At 52.2% G+C, this 20,562-nt stretch overlaps 1 protein-coding gene across 2 annotated transcripts in view; it reads right to left on the reverse strand.

The window, feature by feature from the left end:
• The window catches only part of LOC116948350 (uncharacterized), a 108,681-nt gene that overhangs the window by 71,317 nt on the left and 16,802 nt on the right, over positions 1 to 20,562 (reverse strand). The window contains exons 1-2 of one of the 2 annotated variants that reach the window (XM_032964952.2): positions 8,615 to 9,358; positions 4,880 to 5,265 (exon numbers count right to left, since the gene is read on the reverse strand). In XM_032964952.2, the coding sequence (XP_032820843.2) occupies positions 4,880 to 5,233 (354 nt within the window). In that variant the 5' untranslated portion in view covers positions 5,234 to 5,265; positions 8,615 to 9,358. Of the gene's footprint in view, positions 1 to 4,879; positions 5,266 to 8,614; positions 9,359 to 20,562 lie in introns of those variants that run through there. The other variant, XM_032964951.2, reaches the window with a different exon arrangement.

The following is a 20,562-nucleotide window of genomic DNA, read 5'->3' on the forward strand; positions in this document are numbered from 1 at the left end:
TGAAAATAAAAATGAAAACAGCTTTTGGGGAGACCGCCAAAGAGAAATGAGCACGGCCTAAAAAACGAATTTGACCGCGCAGGTTATCCGGCTTCGCTTTTCTCGCAGTGGATAAGGTTGCCGTGAAAATTTCCAGTCAGCCAGCTGGTGATGGAGGGAGAGGAGGAAAGGTATTTTTTTGAGAGGGTGGTAACGGATGCTGCCAGTGCAACAGATCCCGCGCAAGCTCTCGCCACAAACAGCGGCGGTGACGTTAGGGAATATAAGCAGCAGGGGCTTATTTTCTCACTCGATATTTTCCAGAACGCTCGCCATAAAAGGCAATAAGACACAACCACCAGAGCATAAGGCACATGCCTACCCGTAATGTTTCATAGATTATTTTACCCCACATTATTGTATTACCCGATGTTGCGTCACCTGATATTATGCCGATAATCCTATAAATGCATTCGTTAAACACAGGCCACATGAAAGTGGCATTTCAGAATAATTTCCGTTCCGGGCGGCGGCTCTGGCTGAAATGAAGCGCCGAACAAAACCGGAGCGAGAGCCATCGACATAAACTGGAGTGAACAATATTGGCAGTGAATTACTAAGCCCTTGGTCAATCCGCTTGTGGATAAAAGCCTCCCCCACGCCGCATCGCTCTTTGCCTCGAACGCAGACTTCAAAACAAAATAACTACGACGACAACAACAACCGCGAAGAGCAAATAAGATGCGCCGTGCCGCGGCCGCGACCAATAGCCGGTGTAAGAAGACACCATCTGGCAGGTGAGTTACGGGCACACCACCCCCACCGCGCCGAAATCGGCCAGCTGCTTGCCCGTGCCTGCAAAAGGCTGGCACGGGCCACCGCTTCCAGACGCCGGTTTCAAAGCTCTCGCGCTCAAGAGCTGGCGATGAGCCACTTTGCGCGGCGAGAGCCGGGGTCACGGATCGGTGTCCCCAGCGCCCGCGAGACACAGCGGGTGTAGCGAGGCTGCTGCTGCAGCTGCTGCTGCTGCACTCGTCCTGGGGGTCGTGCTCCTTGAGAGTACCCCCCACCCCCCACCGCGCGCCCCCAGAGAAATGAGACTCAATTGGATCTCAATTGGCGCGCCGGGTCAGGTGTCTGCGAGAATGATTTTTGAAGTTGCGCGGCAACTTCAAAAGTAAGGCGCGTAACGATTCGCCGATTGGTCCATTTGAATAAGCTTCTTGCGCTCGCGACGCGTGCATCGTGCCGTGTACGTAAGCGTCCGTCGTAGTCTGAGATTCCCTTCCCCCAGCCGTCCGTGCTCTTGACTCCCTGGCCTCTGCTCAGCACCAGGTTCACTCGCAACCTTCCTCTGCCGATGACGCAAGTCTCCGATTAGCACGGTTGGCTACATACGGTGCGAAAGAAGTTCAATCATACACACACATATATGTACAAGTCTGCCTCTGCCTCTCTCAGTCTCCATTAAATAAATATGCCCCGCTGTTACTGAACAGCGGGGCCGCAGTCACGTTCAGACAGGGGCGCGCTGCAGCAGAGAATGAGCAATCTTCCATAGAGAGGAGACTGACTGATGATTTGAGAGAGGGGGGGGGGGCTCGGGATGACCGCAGAATTTCCGCAATCAAAATCGCCGCCGAGAAACAGAAAAATGTGCCGGCTGTTTCAAATAATTTCAATCATCATTAAAACACAATGGGGGTGTGCACTACGTGGGTGTGTGTGTGTTTGACTTCGTAGGAAGTGGTGGTGTAGTGGTTAGCGCACTGCGCTACGAACCAGGCAACCCGAGTTTGATCCCCGCTCATGGCCAACAACAGTGACGATTATCTGAAGCGGTCCTGGGCCTCCCCTAGGTCGACTCAGCCTCAAATGAGTACCTAGTGCCGTAAGTAAGCATCACCACTAAGGAGACAAAGGCGGCCAGGCGTGATGCTGGCCACCCACCCACGTGTGTGCCTTGCCGGCCTTCATAGGTGCTTACCAACAGCACTTGCCCCAACAGCTTCACGTTCCCGTTGTTGAGGTTCCATAATGATATTTGTTATTATTTCGTTCCAAGAACATACTGCACACGCTGTAGATTGTTAAAGATGTTTGTGTGTGCGTGTGTATATATGTCATGCCGTGCGTGTGTCACTTGACACCCAGGGCAACCGGGATTGTTTCCACCTCGAGGGATGATCCGGGTTCAAAAAAATGTTTGAAATAAAATGAAATAATAAAACAACCGCTCGATGTAATCCTTCGCACCGCACCTGAATGACGAAGGGGCAGCTGCCGATGTTCCACATCGCGTCAGGTGGCAGCTCCTCTGCCACCTTTCACAAAAGAGTTTCTGGCGTCTCTTTCTCTCTCTCTCTCTTTTGCATGGCTACGGGTTGAGCAGCAGCAATAAATCGACATCTGCGTCGCGAGCGCAGCAGCTACTGCTGCTGCTGGCTAAGGAGCGTGGCGAGCGTGAAGAAACCCGCACCCTCGGAGAGCGCTCGCCCGGTGGAAATCCTCCGGGAAAAATGGAGGAAGGAAAAAAACCCCGAAAACGAAGACGGGCCAACACACACCACGGAGCCAATCCCGGCCTACACCAGAGAGCTGCGCAGCTGCCCGAGGTTTTTGCGTTGAGTTGTGCGTGCGAGCGAGCGTGCGTCCGTAGGTACGGCGGTGACCGCTACGCTGCGCTAAGAACTCCTGCGTCCCGAGTTCGATTCCCGCTCGTGGCCAACACCAGCGACTGTTATCTTAATTGGTCCTGGGCCTCCTCTAGGTCGACTCAGCAGTGTGAACAAACATTGCCACTGGGGAGACAAAGGTGGTCGGGCGTGGTGCTGGCCACCAACCCCCTCATGCACCATGCCGGCCTTTGTACGTAGGTGCTCGCTAACAGCACTTGCCCTAAGAGTCTGTTAAAGGCTATATGGGGGATCTTTGTCTTTGTCCGTACACCTAGCATGGCACTAGTGCCGGTTATTACTGTTATTCTGTGTACTTTTGTTGCAAATGATAGCCACAACATTCTTATATCTATCATCACTGACAACTGCAACATATATCTGTCATTCTATTGTGAATGACGTTCTACAAAATACGGTGACGGTCGCAAGACACATCTGCCTTTATACTCTAACCGAAAACCACACCGCACGACACGCCTTTTCTCACGTAATTGGCAATCATCACAAAATACATCCCTGTGGGCCCGTCTCTTGTTATTTACAACCATGGGATACACCTGTCCCGCTGGAACTGAGAATGGCACAATGCATCTGTCGTTCAGCACCGTTCGGCTGTTTTGTGTCGCCACCGCCGCTGCCCGCCGCGGTGAGCAGCATTGGCGATATGTAACCAAGCGTCTATTCGGCGAGGGACATCGATTCCTATGCTCGAGACGCACACAGGCAGAATTGTCGTTTGCAAGAATCCATTATTTTGCGATTATTGCAAATTTTGTTACGAGCTAGTCCATCGATCTGGCTGCCGCCTGGTGAAGCTAGTTGTATTACTGGCGAAACGTCGTGCTCAGATTGTAATTGTTGTGGCTTGGCTCTCCAACACACCGGTGTGCTGTACTAGTGACGAATTGGCATGTTCTGTTTACTTGACAATCCTTACTAGTTGGCTGTGTCGGGTGGTGGTGGGTTTAACAACACATTTATATATTTACGCGATCGAACCCAATACACCTACCTGTATTATGGATGATATTGGTCGCGAAAGCCTACGTGTTAAACTATTCCATCCTTGTACTGTACTTCTACGCTCCAAAGTACACGGCTCCCCATCATCGACAACCCATGCCGGGGTATGGTCATGATTCTGATTTCGATTTATATACTCACGATACGTTTCGACCTATGGCGCTTCCTGGGTGGCCCATTTGTGCCAGAAAGGGGCCACGTGTCAACCAGAAATAAATTCCGACCTGACCACAAAAATACGGCTTGACCAAAACAACAATGGCGAGAAGAAAAGTGCAACTAAAGAGAGTGGAAAAGGTAAACAATCCATTTGTGGGTCGCAATGAAGAACCCGAATTCACCACAATTCATCGACTCACTCCCTTGGGGTGGGGGGGGGGCCTCTATTTGTATCGTGCTTTGTAAACACAGAACGATCACTCCGCTCTAATCGCTGTGCTATGGGGCAGACGGTGGGGGGAGGGGGGCTGCAATAGAGGAAGTTGGCCCACCAAACTTGGATTCCAATAAAGTGTGGTTACTGAACAATGCCGCCGCACCTTGCCCACACGCAAACTACCCCCCAGAGGCCTTGTTTTCAATCTGACTACACAGCCCGGGAGCGTTCGCAGTCGGCAAGCACCTATTAAGGCGAGCATGGCTGGAGTGCGAGTGGGTCACGCATTGTCCCCTGCTACTTGGGTTGCCACGGATTCGTGTTTAACTCCTGTCCGGGTTTGACCCGGGACAGTCCGGGAATCGACACCTGTGTTTGGGCGACAGAAATTGATTTGTACCATCCGATGTTGTTGTTGGAGGGCGACTGCCTCCAACTGCCCAGACTCGTCCGTCACGAGCCTCCTCCATCGAGGCCAAAGTCCGTTCAGCTCCAAGTCATCCTGCACCGCATCAGCCCATCCCTTCTGTATTCCGTGCCGTGCCAAACAGAAGATGATTGGGCAAACGGTGGCTGGCCATGAGGCCTACATAACCCAACCAACGCAGCCTTGCTTGCCAGAGAAGCTCCCCGATAGGACTGTGTCCAGAAAATCGGTTTAACCCAGGATGTATCATAGGCTGGCCAGCCTTCACTTTTCAAACCGGCGCACGTGTTCCTGTAGGAGGGCATAACTGTGACCGAGAAGACCTGGAGCTTGGTATGGAGCGGTAGGGCAGGCAGCTTCCACACGCTCTGCGGCGCGCACAACACACACACGCACCTCGATGATGGAGCGCAGGTTGGCCACGTAGGTCTTCTCCGTCTCCACCAACTCGTCCACCACGTGCTTCACGTACAGCTCCTTGGCAGACATTGGTGCTGCCCTCCCAGCGGACGCGGCGGTCCCTCCGCCCCCGAGGCTCGACCTCCTGCCGCCGCCACGATCTCTCACCGGCTGGATCTCGATGCTCTCAGGACACCCGGGCCTTTTAGAGCCCTTCGCCTGCAGTCGGTTCATGATCACCTTTCTCCGGCTGCGCTTCTTGGCGGAGGGCAGGTCGCCGTTCCTCAGCGACGGGGAAACGGGCAAAGCCACGGCGGGCCCCCTCTCCTCCGTCTGGTGGATCATGGTCATGGGAGGCGATGTCAACGTGCCGGTGGAAGATCCTACGGCGGGAAACATCGCAACCGCCAACCAGCGGTGGGGTATCAGCACAATCGTCGCCAACGCGGTGAAGCCACCACCATCTTCACACCACCACCAAGTCACGATAATCGTCGCCATCGCCGCCACCGCCGCCAGTAGCATCGCGTGACCACCACCGTCACGTGACCACTATCGTCCGCTTGTCATCATTTTCTTATCGCCACCGTAAGCACCACCGCCACAATCGCCATAATCAACACCACCGGCGGCATTGGGACAATTGCTATCGCTGCCGTCACGCAACCGCCATTGTCACGTGTTCACAACCGGGACAGCCATATTTACTGCAATTACCATTCACCAAGCAGATCTGAGCCTGGATTGTGCCGTGGTCCAGTTCTATGCTTCCGGTAGTTGCTAACCCACTCGGACCAGACCAGCGAGAAGTAGCGTCAAGTAACCCTTAGGACCCACATGGGGAAGCCCTCATCCAGCAGTGGATTGACAAAAGGGCTGCACGTGCACATTCTTTAACTATATTCACCGTGATCACCACCATTGGAGTCAATGAACGTGGCCACCGTCACCACCACCACCACCACTATGATGAACATCGCCACCACCATCACCATATTCACTGCCACCATAACCTGCAATTCCACGACCATGATTCTGACATGACCACCACCCAAATGCAACGACCTTCATCATAAGCAGCACCGGCTGCCGTCCGCCACTGTGTCGATGGCGGTGCATGTGCCAGACTATGTTGCACGTTGTCGCCATGCAGAGTGGTGAAATTCCGGCTGACTGGAGGTCAAAGGGCAGACGCAGGTGTCAAGGGTCACCTTTCGGTCTGCAACATCCTCATAGACATCCTCATAATCGCCACCTCCACCATCGCAACAACTGCCACCGGCTTTAGTCAGTGCCACAGTGGTGGGAAAAGGGGCAGTTGTAATAGTAATAATTAGTACTTTTGGAGGTTAACCGCTGCGATTGTGAAATTCAGTTGGTTTTCCGAATGTTAAACATCAACCCAGTCCCAGTGTCAGTCACAGGCATCACGTGGTCATTCACGCGCTGTTTACAGTGTGGTGGTGTTAAGTGCCCATAGCACCCAGTGTTTGCCCCTTACACTCATGGGCTTTGAAGAAGTCCAATTTACCAAAGCTTTTTTTATATATATTGTTTTTACACGCACAGCCCTTTTGTGAATCCACTGCTGGATGATCGCCTCCCTCCCCCATGCCGTGTCTGCTCGTCGGGGATCGTTTGACCATACTTCGCCACGCCGGTCAGTGCGGGTTGGTGATTGGGGGAAGCAATACATGTGGGTGGTATATGAGTAGAGTACATCAATTTATGTTGCTGTGCTGCACCCAATGTAGCACCTGTTAAGCACGGTTGTTACCCATGAAAACTAAACTTCTAAACAATTTTTATTTGACCAGGTAAGGCCCAGAGCGATATAGCTCTTTTTCATGACCTGGCCACAAACGATCGCATTGAAATTTATAGCAGCCAAATAGCCGAAAGGCACATTGATTTTAAATGTGGAGGAAAAACCGCAGGACCCGGAGAAAAACACACTCGACCATGGGGAGAGAGACACGAAAAATCCAAATATACAGCAGCAGATGTCAGGGTTCAGGATCGAACCCACGAACCTGCTATGTACCAGGCGAGGTAGGTAACATCTCGCCACCGCCGTTCAAGCATCTGGGTATGCTCAGCTCTTCCTTATCTTCCGAGATACAATGAGATCAAGTGCATTTCAAGCCACTTGGTAACATGTTTGTGCTTTTATTATTATTTTTTATCACACACTTTCACAGGGTCGCGTGCTGTTTTCAATGACCGTTTACTTGGCCATAGATCACGCTGTTCGAGAGTAAATTAAAAGCACAACAATAGTTATGAATTTAAAAAAATAAAGTTTGGTTGCAGTGGCGAAAAGGGTGGAATAGTACAGTCGGTGTTTGGTGGGCAACTCACGATGTTTTATCGTGGAGCAGAACTCCACATATATAGATATATGTTTTAGGCCCATCAGCCAATTGGCTTTCCAGACCAAAATCTTATTGAGCCCCATTTGTTTAAGCAAACAACCTGTGGCCTCGTTTCGACCTTCTGTGGGGTCACTGGACGTTATTGATACGAGCACTCCCATCTAAACGACAGTTGTATACAAAACTCATGACGCAATGTTGTGGAGCATCATGGGTAAAATCATATATAACATATTCTTGGTTCTTTCGGTAAAGTCACGTAGATAGAAAATAAAAATAAGAAAATAAAATTAAAAATAAAATGCACATAAAAGCAAAAAATCTGATTGGCTCTCGAGACAAAATATTAACTCGCAGCATTCGTGAGCGAGGAAAAAAATGTTGCAGGGCAAGGAGCCACTGGGAGCCCAACACGGAAGCCAAACCCTGCCCAGTCCTTTTAATAACCCCGCATGCAAATCGGCAGCCGCGGTCCCCGAACACAGATGTCGCGTGTCTCTACAGTTTTATTTCGTAAAAAAAAAACAACTGCACTCGTGAAACACGACAATTTGTGCTTCACAAGCGCATCTCAAGGCACTAAAAACAAATAGCGGAAACAGGTCGATCTAGAGCCAGTTGAAGAGGAATTTGTATTAAATTACAAACAAGCAGATGATAACAAACTGCACTCGAACAGGCATGAACTCCCTTTCAACGTGTCATTGAAAATCAGCGGCGTGACATTTCACGCTCCGAATTATTGCATCCGACCCCCCTAACACCCAAACTCAGCAACCCCCCCACCCCCACACACTTTTCCCAGCTGCTCACGTCCACAGAATCCGAACATTAAAAAAAACCTACAATCGGGTGAATACAAATCTCACGCTGTGGCCATGCAATAACTGAAGCGATTAATTCCCAGGCGACCCGAGCGCCGTGGCGACGAAAATCGCCGCCACGGCATTCTCCAAACGACCAAATCCGTAGGGAGAAATCAAAATAAAGAAATAAACAGGACGTGGAAACGAACCCCCTACCCCCCCACTGCTCTCTCGTATAATTGCCCCGGCCCTGTTTTAAACGACAACGTTCGTTGGTTTGTTTTCTAAGCGGAGGACAAACTCAAGGGGGCACAAGATGGATCGATCGCTCCGTGGCACCGCGAAACAAACCGCTCACTTTTCTCCGTGCCGCACGCGGGGATAACAACAAGCGGAAGAAGAGGGGGGGATAAAAAAAAACCTCAAAAACTCAACTGCAGACCACAGACGACGAGAGCCGCGACAAATTTAAAAAGGCATCTACACAGCGGCAGCGGCGGCGGCGGCGGCAAACTAATGGAAAGACGACGGATGAGAGAGCGGCGCGTTACCTGCTGCGCAGCGCTCGCCCGAGTAAATCCGCTAAACATCGGCACCGCGCGCGATCGACTCCAGCTTCACGAACGCGGCGGCGGTCTCGCGCGCGCGCGCGCACGCACAACGCTGCTCTCCGGTTTAAAACGGCGGAGGGTCCCGTGACGGTCAGGGGGGGTGGTGGTGGTGGGGGGGGTCTCTCAACTTCGGCGCGTCACGGCGAAACCAGCAGTGACAAAACACAGGAAAACCCCCCCCCGCCACGCCGCCACGCCACGATCCATGCATCCGGCAAGTGACTAAAGTGCACTGGAGAGGGCGGAGGGTTGCGTGGCGAGCGGCTGGGCGATGTGGGGCAGGGGTGGCTGGGCGAGCGTGCGTCATGCTCCAGGTGCAGCACCGCCTCTCTGCGGCCGGCTAAAGTCAACGGTTGGCCGCGGTGGCGAGATGTTAGCTGCCTCGCCGGGTATGCTGGAGGTCGTGGGTTTGATCCTGTTGTATATTTGGAGTTTGCGTGGCTCTCTCTCTCTCCTCTCTCTCCCGTGGTGGCGTGGATTTTTTTTTTTCTCCGAGTCCTCCGGGTTTTTCACTCCACATTTAGACTCAGCATGTGCTTTAGAGTGCTTTGGAGCCTGCTATCAACTTCCACGCGATAAGCCACTTCGTCGAATTATCATTTGCAACCAGGTCGCTTCTGAAAAACAGCTATATAGCTCAGTTGGCCTCACCTGGTGAAATAAAATATAGATTCGTTTTAAGTTTAGGGGCCGTCCATAAATGACGTCACGCACCTGGGGGGGGGGGGGTCAGACATTTGTGACGATGTGTGAAGAAGGGGGGGGGGTGAGAAATGTGACGTCACATCAAAATGCGCAACTTTAAATAAATACAGACAACACATTCTACTTAATTAAATAGACTTTTTAATAAATATTTTCTCCTACAACATCAGAGTGCAGCGCCACATTAAATACGCACTACAAAGACAATAGTTTAAAGCGAATTGAAGCATGTTTTATTTTTTGGAGGGGGGGGGCAGAGCTTTGTGACGTCATATTTGAGGGGGGGGGGTCTGACTTTTTGTGACGCCGTGTGACTAGGTGGGGGGGGGGGTCAAAAATCGTCCAAAATCGCGTGACGTCATTTATGGACGGCCCCTTAGATGTGGAGAAGTGTGCACGCATGCTGGACGGATGTCGGCTCTTTGCACGCTCGGATTCCCCGGAGATCTTATCAAGCTGAACACTGCTGACTCAGGGGCCAATGAGTGGGTGAATACAATTTGGCAGCATGTTGGTGATTTTTGGACCTTATCTGCTTCTTGTATTGTCCACATGCAACTACGATGCAGTCTATTACATACAATTAGCTCCACGGTTTTGAACGCTTTGAAGACGAGAGCATTCGTCCGCTTTCAATCGTGAAGTGGATGTTTACTTGGGCGCAGTCTGGCAACCGATTAGAACCGGAACACAGCTCGCAAAGCACCACCGTCATGCCGGATGCATTCCGACGAACCCGACTCATTCTTCCAAGCTGGGCTGGCGATGGTGCATATTCGGCACCGCGCGTGTCGAAACCACCAACTTCGCCCGTGAATACGCAACGTTCGCTAAAACCATAATTCCTATTTAAGGCGATTTAAAAAAAATTGCATCCGTGACCGTTGCCCAACTTGTGGAACTGCCCATGCGGAGCTCACCGATTGACGAGGGCCAATTTTAACTGAGGTCGCCAAACGCCATAGACCTCCACCCCTCGTCTCCGAGCAAAATGGTCACACGCATGTGAATGCCTGGGCCAAAAGGGTTCGTGCGTCATATCTGCAGAGCTACGCTGTCCAATTATTTAGGTAATCCGTGGCCCTGTCGATTATCGGTTTGATTGCTAAAACAATTGGACAAATAGAGCCCCGGTTAAGGAGGAGAAGAATATGCTATAGTTGGAAGAAAAAAAAAGTTCCACCTCTGTTCACACGTGCCGCTGGACGGGAGGTGATGGATGGGGCTTTGGCATCATCGACATTATCAGGCGCGTGACGCTGGCCGTGGTTTGTGGGGGGGGGGGGGGGTGGCGTGGGGCGGGTCCCACCTTCAGGAGGAAAAATGTGGGGTCGGCCATCAATTTTCAAGGGGCCGAGTAAAGTCTACTAAAATGTCTTAACCGATTTTTCTATCAACTTAATCAAGCAATAATTCCAGCTCTAAATATCCCGCACCTCTGATTAGCACGGTTGGCTACGCAGCATACATCCAGAGAGGAGTGTGTTGCGGTAAAGGTGCAGCCCTGCAATTGCTGGCTCGAGCCACTGCGGGCGGAAGGGTCTCTCCCACTTGTAGGGGCGCTTCACAGAGCCCTCCTCCCCGACGGGTATTTGGCCGAGCCTCCCACGCCGGCCAGACGTCTGGCACGAGTCAGTTTTAGCCTTCGCGAGCAAGCGACGACGTGCTCGTTCGTGGCAGCTGGCGATGGCAGACGCTGGCCAGGCGTGCACTCCTCCCCGGCTTCGAAGGTCAGGCACGGCTGGGCTCAACGGGGGGAGGGGACAACTGCGGATGCGAGACATGAAAGAAACGCTTGGGAAGGTTGCGTTGGCGAGCGGTGTTTGCACGTAGGAGGACGTTTGCGTATACTGTATAATACAAGGGTGATCCATTTATGGATACCTCACTGGTTTTTCACGACCCTCTCGCTTCGTTGCCGAAGCGAGATTGATTACGCATCTTAGCGAAGGAAAATGTGAAAGTATATTTTAACGGGCGCGATTGAAACTGGCGGGAAAGGCACGCGGACGCCTTGATTTAGCTTGCCGTCGGCATGGCCCATTATTTCTCGCCATTATTCGAGTGGCGTATCAATAAATAGATGTGTCATTACGAAGGGTCATTGCCCAAAACATCACCGATTATACTTTTTTTTCATTTTAAAACTTTTCCGTTTCGAGACGTCTGCCAGCTTCAGGGTCCCGTTCACTGCTGCATCTCGGAACGCGCAAGCGGTTTGCGTTTAATTGTATTTAGAGGGGCGTAGAGCCGTCGTTTGTAAACACATCGTATTCACCGCAGAGAACTCTAACGGCACGACCACACTCTACGATAGCTGGCGCCAAACTGTAATGCCCTGTGCGTTCCAGCCGGAGCCACCTCCCGCATGGCCTTGGGGGAGCCTCGCTACCAATAAAGTAATTTTATTTGATGACGTACATCATCGGAATGGGAAAAGGGGGGTTAAGGCCACAGTGTGGTTGACGGATGTGCTGAATCTTTCTTGCGCTGCGTAGGTTCGGAGCGGCCGAAGGGTCCTGCGTGTGCCGTGAATACATCCCCCCTCCCGACTCTCTAGCAGCTTGCCTGTGACCGCAGGTCACGCCCTCCTGCGAGAGAGAAAGAGGGAGGTGCCTTGTGCTAAATAACCCGGGTCCCTCTCATCCTTGAAAGCTTGAATAGTTCTAAGTTGTAAAACAAGCTTTGAATCTAAACTGATGGCGAGGAGGGGGGGAAGACGCCTCTCCAAAACGTTAACCAAACACCCAAAATCAATAGTCCTTTCGTGGACAGATGACCTCATTAGTTTAGACAAATAAAGATACATCTAACAAATGATTCATTATGGTGGGTAATAAAAGTATAATTAACAAAGGTGCAAATAAGCAAACAGTGAGAGCAGTGTGCATTGGCCTTCACGATGGTGCCGCTGTACGGCTCTCCGTTGAACTGCGCATCGTTTGGCACGACGTCCGACGGTTTGCGCCATGTGCTGGGTGCCTCAGATCCTGCAGAAGCTCGGTTCGATGTCGCCAAGTGCAATTGGGATCACACATAGCGACGTCGCCCTCCAACTGCGGTTGCTGAAGAAGAAGCACCCCGCAAAAACGTCGGACACGGTGCTGAACAGCACACGGCACAATCCAAAAGCCGCGTCGGAGAGCGGGCAAAGCTCCGTGTAAGAGAACACGGGTGGACTGCGCCTGCAGCAGGCATGTGGCTGAGCAGCATACGGTTTGCGCGCTCATCGCGCACGAAAGTGCTTGCCACAAATGAACCACAATACCTTGCCGATCTCGTCAATTAGCATAAACCACCATCACGCGAACGCAGGCCATCCTCACTTGCAGCGGCTTTCGGCGAACCGTCGAACAAAGACGGTCACCGCATCGCGGGCTTTCCAGATGCGCTTCTGCGGCCGTCTGGAACGTTCTTCCCAACCGATATTAGGAAGCCACTGGGAGCTATGCACTTTTAAACGTCGATCGAAAACGAATTTCTTCCGAACTGCTTTTTGTGTTTAGTTTGCTGTCCTTCCACCGCCACTCCCCCCCCCCCCCCCCCCACCTCTTATTAGCACGGTTGCCTACGTACTGTGCGAAAGACGTGCATCTCGAATTACATCTCCAGACGAAATTTGTCTGCTTCCGAAAAGGAGCCAGCGCCGCGCCATCGGCTAAATGAACACACACTGCCTCTACGCAGGGCCGGCGGGGACGGCGGGGACGGCGGTGGCATCGTCTGCGTGTGACGAGCGGTCTGAACGCTCTTGCAGCTGACGCAGGAGCGCGTGCACGTCGAGTTCGCTGGTTTGTCGTCTTTACGCAAAACCCAACGCTCCGGGTCTAAAGCGTACGCTGTGTTTGTTAACGCTTTGTTTTGCCAGTTACAGTAAGCCAACAAAAACTGCCGACCGTCGTGTGTGGCTGGAGTGGAGGGGGGGGGGGGCACCGGTGAAGCGGCAGTGAGCGGACCGCGCTCCGAGCCTCACGGGCGAGGTTCGATTCCCGACCAGAGCCAAGATCGGTGCCGAGTTGATATCTCAATCGGTTCTGGTCCCCCCCCCCTTTCTTTACCAACCCCGCCCCCTTCTTTACCACCCCCCCCTTCTTTACCAACCCCCCCCTCCTTTACCACCCCCCCCTCCTTTACCACCCCCCCTTCTTTACCACCCCCCCTTCTTTACCACCCCCCCTTCTTTACTACTCCCCCTTCTTTACCACCCCCCCCCCTTCTTTACCACCCCCCCCTTCTTTACCACCCCCCTTCTTTACCAGCCCCCCCTTCTTTACCAGCCCCCCCTTCTTTACCAGCCCCCCCTTCTTTACCACCCCCCCCCCCCTTCTTTACCACCGCCCCCCTTCTTTACCACCGCCCCCCTTCTTTACCACCCCCCCCTTCTTTACCACCCCCCCCCTTCTTTACCACCCCCCCCCTTCTTTACCACCCCCCCCCTTCTTTACCACCCCCCCTTCTTTACCACCCCCCCTTCTTTACCAACCTGCAAACGAGCAGCTCGGTGAAGCATGGTCAAGCAACCCACGTGAACCGACGCTGTGTGGGGAAGCCTTCAACCCGGCAGCGGATTGGCAAAGGGCTGTAACAATTATACATTCAAGGAGGGGGGGGGGCGGTAACTTGTCCCAAGTAAAACACGTTTCATCCACATCGATCACTTGGGATCCCCCCCCCCTCCCTCACACCACCCATCCATCCTCAAGTAAGCTGCGCGCCTCTTTATAATTCTGGGCGGACACCCGATCGAGCCCAATGACCGCTCGTTCCAGCAGAATGTTTGTCGCACGCGTACGAGGCCTCGCGGTGCACTCGCTCACGCGCGGCCACTTAAGCAATTGGCAATAATGACAGCGCGAATCTTAACGGCTCTTCAAGGGCCTGGGGGCCCTTTCACGAGGTGGCTCTGGCTGGAACGCACGGGGCATTATCCAAAGTGTGCTTAAGTGTATTACAATTATTTCAAACCTGGCCATTAATTTAGACCAAAGAGCACGCAGCGTTAATTCACGGGGAGGGTGGGAGGGTAAAAATGCGCTGAATTATTGAACAAAGCGGCAAATGTGGGCATATCTAATTTGAGTAAATGCGTGCACAGATTGATCTTTCATTAGCGAGGGTTTAAAAAGTAGATAACGTGATATAAGAACTACATTTTAATTAGCGTCTCGCTTGACCTTCAAAACGCCGAGACGAGCCATTTTGCAAATGATCGGATTTTTTTTCTTTAATTCGTTTCCACACAAAAGCACTTTAGGGGCCAATTAAAACCTGCGACCAGCAGAATCGCGTGCACGATGAACAGAGCGGTAAATGTTGCAGCGAGACTAATTTGGGGCCACGTGTCAGCAGACGACTCTTTCATTCGACCAGCTATAAACAATTTACGTGATCGTGACAAAAGAGAAAGCTACTTTTAAATTGCTCGACCCCAAAAATAGACTGACGCAAGCGATTTTTAAAACGCGAGGAATATATTTTTTTATTTGTTCAGCTATTCACTTTCAATCAAAGCTCCACGCAGAAACATTAACCAATGAGGTCCACAAAGAACAAAGCGGTAAATGCCGGAATATATATCATTCGAGTAAATGTTTGGACACAGTTCTTCCATTTGCACGGCTATATAAAGAAATGTACTCTATACATTGCGATCACAAAATAACAAATTAGTGAATAGCTGGTGTCACAGTCGTCAAATTTGAAATATTACCACCGTACATCAAGGCCGTATCCATGGAGTCAACATTGGGGGGACCAAATCTTCCAGGGTGTCTGGGGGTCCTCCCCCCACCCCCCCCCCCCCCAGAAAAAAATTTTGAAAACTAATTTCCTGCCTAAAATATAAAAAAAAAATTCACTAACACATAGGATGGAGTTTTTATTTAGTTTTTACAATAATGTCTAATAGTGTATTGTATTACATTGCTCTGGTTTCATTTTTTTACCTGTTCTTGTTTCATTGCAAGTAACGGCAGAGATTAGGGATTAATAAAGTACAACCATAACCACAATCATATAAACAGAAATGTATTTTATAGCAATATATTAGAGGGGACATTTTGAGCATATTTTAATATTGGGGGGGATATATTGGAGGGGGATGCGTCCCCTCCAATATATATTATAATTACGGCCTTGCCGTACATATTACGTTGGTAATATTTGGGGCCCTGTGGTGCGATCGGACCGCGGTGGGCCGAGGAGCGGAAAGAGAGATGGCGCAGGACAGGGCAGCGTGGAGAAGGTCGGCAAGGACAGCGGACCCCGCAAGAGTGGGACAAACGCGTGGAAGAAGACGACGACCAACGTACATTTCATATTACGTACATAATACATATTACTCGGTTGGGATTATATACACGGCAACAATGCGCCCCCCCCCCCTACTCTGGAACTACTGCAGACTGCGTCCGCGAGAGATAACAGCACCACCTACCTTCGTGACAGCCTCGCGCTGCAAGAGCAAGCATGGAACAAATTCCACACGTACTTCATTAATTAGTATCATTAAGTATTGACGATTAATTCTGGCGGTTACAAACGCTCGGTACTGTTTGGAGTTCGTTTTCGCACAAACGACTTTTTGGCGCCCGTCAAAATCTGCCGCCGTGAAACCAGGCACCCGCGAAGGCGTCTCCTTCTCACCCTGACAAGGGGGGGCCCACTCTGGGGCCCTCTCACACAACCGCGGGCAGTGCTGGATGCGCATGTGGCACGAGAACACGCAACGGCCCCAACGCCACGGCCTCGCCGTGCCCTCCGAGCTGCACACACACGCGTCGCCTCTGCGACAGCGACGGGACCGCTTTGCCGCAGCTTGCCAAATCTACGGCGGAAGTAGAGCGGCAGAGGTGAAGCTGCTCACAGCAAGCAAGGAGCGTTCAACTCTACCCTCGCAATGCATTTCGTTTGGGGCGCCGCGGTGGCGAGATGTTAACTACCTCGCCTGGTATACAGGCGGTTGTGGGTTCCACCCCGACGCTGACGCCTGCTATTTGGAGTTTGCATGTCTCTCTCTCTCTCTCCCCGCGGTCGCGTGAATTTTCCCCCGGGTCCTCTTGTTTTTTCCCTCTGCGTTTAGAAATATGCGATCGGTGTATTTCGCTCTAGTAAATTTCCACACGATAAGCCACTTTCGTTGAGCTATCATTTGTGGCCAGATCGCTTCTGAAAAAAAGCTGCATGGCTCAGTGGGCCTTACCTGGTAAAATAAAATAAAGTTCAGTTTTACTAGTTCATCTGTGCATTCGGGTGCAGGGCAAGGTGCATGATCGCGGTGCCGGTGTGCGCGTGCGTGCGTCAATTTGCACGTTGCGTGTGCCCAAGGGGGGTGCGCCGGGCCTGGTTCGTTCTGCGTGCATAAGCATTACGCAACGACCTCCATACACCACCGGTCGAGATTCCCACTAAGCCGGCCCGGGCCGTTGTTCGGGGCCGGGGTTGGGGGGGGGCATATTATTTTCCAATTACAGCACAGGCTGATAATAACACTCGGAGGACTCGTCATACCGACATTCCAGACGCGTGCAGCAGCAGCAGCAGCCAGGCCGACTGCATCACCGCCACCAACGAGCGGCAATTCTGAGCAATTGTAACTTTGTGTGGTGGGGGGGGGGACTCGCCATGGAGAGGGCAGCGGTCCTAATGTGAGTTGATAGTTGGTGGGGCATCACCTTTTTTTTTGTTCCCCGTCCAAATGAAGCGAGAGGCTTCGGCCGGATTGCGCAGTGGAATTTTGTCCGGTGCGTGGGTAACGGCTCCCTACTGCTGCCCAACCGCTGCCTAAGGAACCCTCACCACAAAGGCCATTGACGTCAAGGAATATCACCCTAACCCAGCGGCATCGGCCACGTGAAGTCGAATAAGTTACTTTGATATCCATTGACAGCCCTCTGTCGAACAACTGCTGGATGAAGGTCTCCTGATGTCATGCCGGTTATGGGGAGGTTTTTGACCATACTTCACCATCCTGGTGAGTCCCGGTTAAGGCGAGGAGTGGTGGTGGTAGTGGGGGTTGGCGCTGCCACTCAAAACTGGTTTAGTAGCCTTCGCTCGCCAATGACCACGTTAGCAGTGGTCGGGAATCAAACTCAGGTCACCAGGTTTACAGCAGAGCCCGCCAACCTCAGTGCCACCGCTCCACTCCGACGTGAAGTTGAAACGAAGCCATGGCTCGCCTTAAACGCCTTTCCCAAGACGAATCGCGGTTTCCTTAAACTCATCTGTAACGTCCTCTCCTCCCCAAGCAGCCTAGGCTGCCTCGCGGTGCCGTTTCATTTCCATCCCTGGGTTTGCGGAGCGATGTTTCTTTAGGGAGCGACTGCTCACGCCTTATGAATGCCTTTGCTGAGGTCGCCCTCAAGCAGAATCATTACTCCAGGTTGCGGCGGTGGTGGTGGCGGTGGTGGTGGTGGTGGCGGTGGTGGTGGTGGTGGCGGTGGTGGTGGTGGTGGCGGCAGCGGTGGTGGTGGTGGTGGCGGTGGTGGCGGTGGCGGTGGTGGTGGTGGCGGTGGCGGTGGTGGTGGTGGTGGTGGCGGTGGTGGTGGTGGTGGTGGCGGCAGCGGTGGTGGTGGTGGTGGTGGCGGCGATAGTGGCGATGGCGGCAGCGGTTGCGGCGGTGGTTGCGGCGGTGTGGCGGCGTTGTGCCACGCTACGAACCCCAGTGGGCTCAGGTTTGATTCCCGCTCACGGAAAACGACAGTGACGATTATCGGAAGCAGTGCTGGGCCTCCTCGAGGTCGACTCGGCCTCAAATGAGTACCTGGTGCGGTATGTAAAAAAACATAGCCACTGGGGAGATGAAGGTGGTCGGGCATGGTGCTGGACACCCACCCCCTCGTATACCGTGCCGGCCTTCGTAGGGGATCGCTAAAACCACTTGCCCTCAGAGTCTGTTGAAGGCTACATGGCGGATGTTGCACAGTCACATTAACAGAGCCGATTGCTTGATGCGCCCCTTCACAATTTCACTGGGAATTCCTTCCAATGTCATTTGAATAAGGATTTGTTTTGTAATATATAATAATAATAATACTAGACATCTGTGTAAATTAGCTTCAAAGCTTGTCGGAATCCTCAAGTCCAAACAAACATTCTTATTCTGAAAGCAACTATAGACAATATATAGTTAAATTTTTTCTCGTCCTGTCAAATTTTCTACGTCTATGTTTTTGAGTACGAATGCGATGGCGCTTTGAGTGGCAGTGCCAGAGAGGCGTCACGCATTTAAGCAAATAATAAAATTAACTTGACGAATGAAAGTAAGCCCCCGTATGAATTCGCGGGTGTCTCGGGGAGCGCGCAGCTCCAACAAAGGGAGAGAAACGAAAGTCAGCCCAGACCGTGTAATGCGATCTCCCCCTTCACAGTAATTAATTCTCGATGGTGCTGCTGGTGGGTTGGCGTTGATGCACCAGCACAGACAACAAAAACAACTCGACACGTTCCGCATCCACAGCACTGTTGTGGCCTCGAATGTAAAACAAATGTTATAGCAAGGTGACGTTTCGGCCAATGGGCCCATTTCTTCATGGCGCATAAAACCCACCACACGCACAGCATCGCGAGGGTAGCCATGTCGGACCATCCATAGGGGATACATTAATAGGGGGGGAGGGGGGGAGCAAGCAATATACTGTCGCCCCTAAAACTGGAAATTGAAATCACTCATTGGCCACCTAAGCTACGATGTATAAGCCCCCCACGGCTACCCGCTAGCATGTAATGATTTTTTACGGCATATTACTTCTGTGATTTGATCACTCCGTAATTGCCACGGTGTGGGAATCGCAACGATGATTAGGAGAAGAAGAGAAAAAAACGAGATTTGTTTTGAGCTTGCGTTTTCACCTCCTCGTTTGTACATGTCCACTCCCCAACGGCCACTTGGCGTTGGCTTCCTTCCCGTCTCCTTTACCCATCGACGGCGACCGAGAGACGAAAACAAAAATCACGGAGCTCATCCACACAATAAATTCAACTCATCGTAATCACGGTCAACGTCGTCGACATCATCGCGAGCGTCGTCGTCGTCGTCGTCACCATCGTTCACCTGGCCCGCGGCACTGCAAAGCTACACAGATGTCATCGCCCCAGATGCGTTCTCTGTTTTTTTGTGAAAGCAGGGAGGAGGGGAGAAACTACCTCACCCCTGCTGAAAAAACACCCCCCACCCACCGCCCCCCACTCTCTCTCTAACCACTCTGCCACCACCGATGCTGGGACGAGTGTTTATTGTTCGAGATGGTGCGAGGTTATGCCCCCACTAAAATTAGGGCTGGCCGCACACGTGACCACCCTCCCCTCCCCGAATTGGGGGCTCCCTACGCATTCCCAGCCAACACTCGGGTGCCCTTACATCCACCATCATCCCATAATTCACGCTCAACCCCTGTGACCCCGACACCTATTAAAACAGGGGGTGTGGAACCTTTTCCCCTACTAATAGACCACGAGTTCAGACCAGATATTTTCAACTATCGGTACCCCCTGAGGTGACATAACTTCAGTGGTTCCAATATCCTTCGGTGACGGTCGTTTTAAAAATTTAGTGAGTTATCGAATAATTAACTCGTTTTTTACCCACGTAAAAGAGGAATGTTCTGATAACCTTGGGTGGTTACAGTACCAATTTCTGCTCGGGCCCCATCGCCTCTCAGGGATGAATTTGACTTTCAAAGTCCCTTTTTGGCGGCGGGCGACACATCAACAGACGCACGGTCACTTCCTTCACAGCTAGGGAGACTCTTGAGATGACCGACAGCGCTCGCGTTAGACACGCAGTGCTTGCCAATGTCGGATACGCTGCCCTCTGGTACCCGATTAGTGCGGCCAACTACGTTTATTAAATCCATAATCATTCTCCACGATCGCGCGGGGAGGCAGACAGCCGCCTGCCGAGCAGCGCACGCGGCACACACAAACAAACTTTGTCCAACGGCCGACCGCATGGCCGCATGTAGAGTGAATTCAAAGAATAAATAAGAGAGTCTTGGGTAGAAAATATACGCACAGCGCGAAATCGCGCAAACGGAGCCCACGGGGAGCAGGGGGTAACCCAGCAACGGCAGAGAGGGCCCAGACACGTCGGGGGGGGGCCCAGACCCGCACACGCTGCCACCGGCCTTGCGGAATGTGCGACGCGCGCCGGGGATGGGCGAGCACGCACGTCCACGCCGCCGGCG

Source organism: Petromyzon marinus, chromosome 33 (assembly GCF_048934315.1).
Source record: "Petromyzon marinus isolate PM22_M1 ecotype Great Lakes invasive population chromosome 33, UKy_Petmar_22M1.pri1.0, whole genome shotgun sequence".
Classification (NCBI taxonomy): domain Eukaryota; kingdom Metazoa; phylum Chordata; class Hyperoartia; order Petromyzontiformes; family Petromyzontidae; genus Petromyzon; species Petromyzon marinus.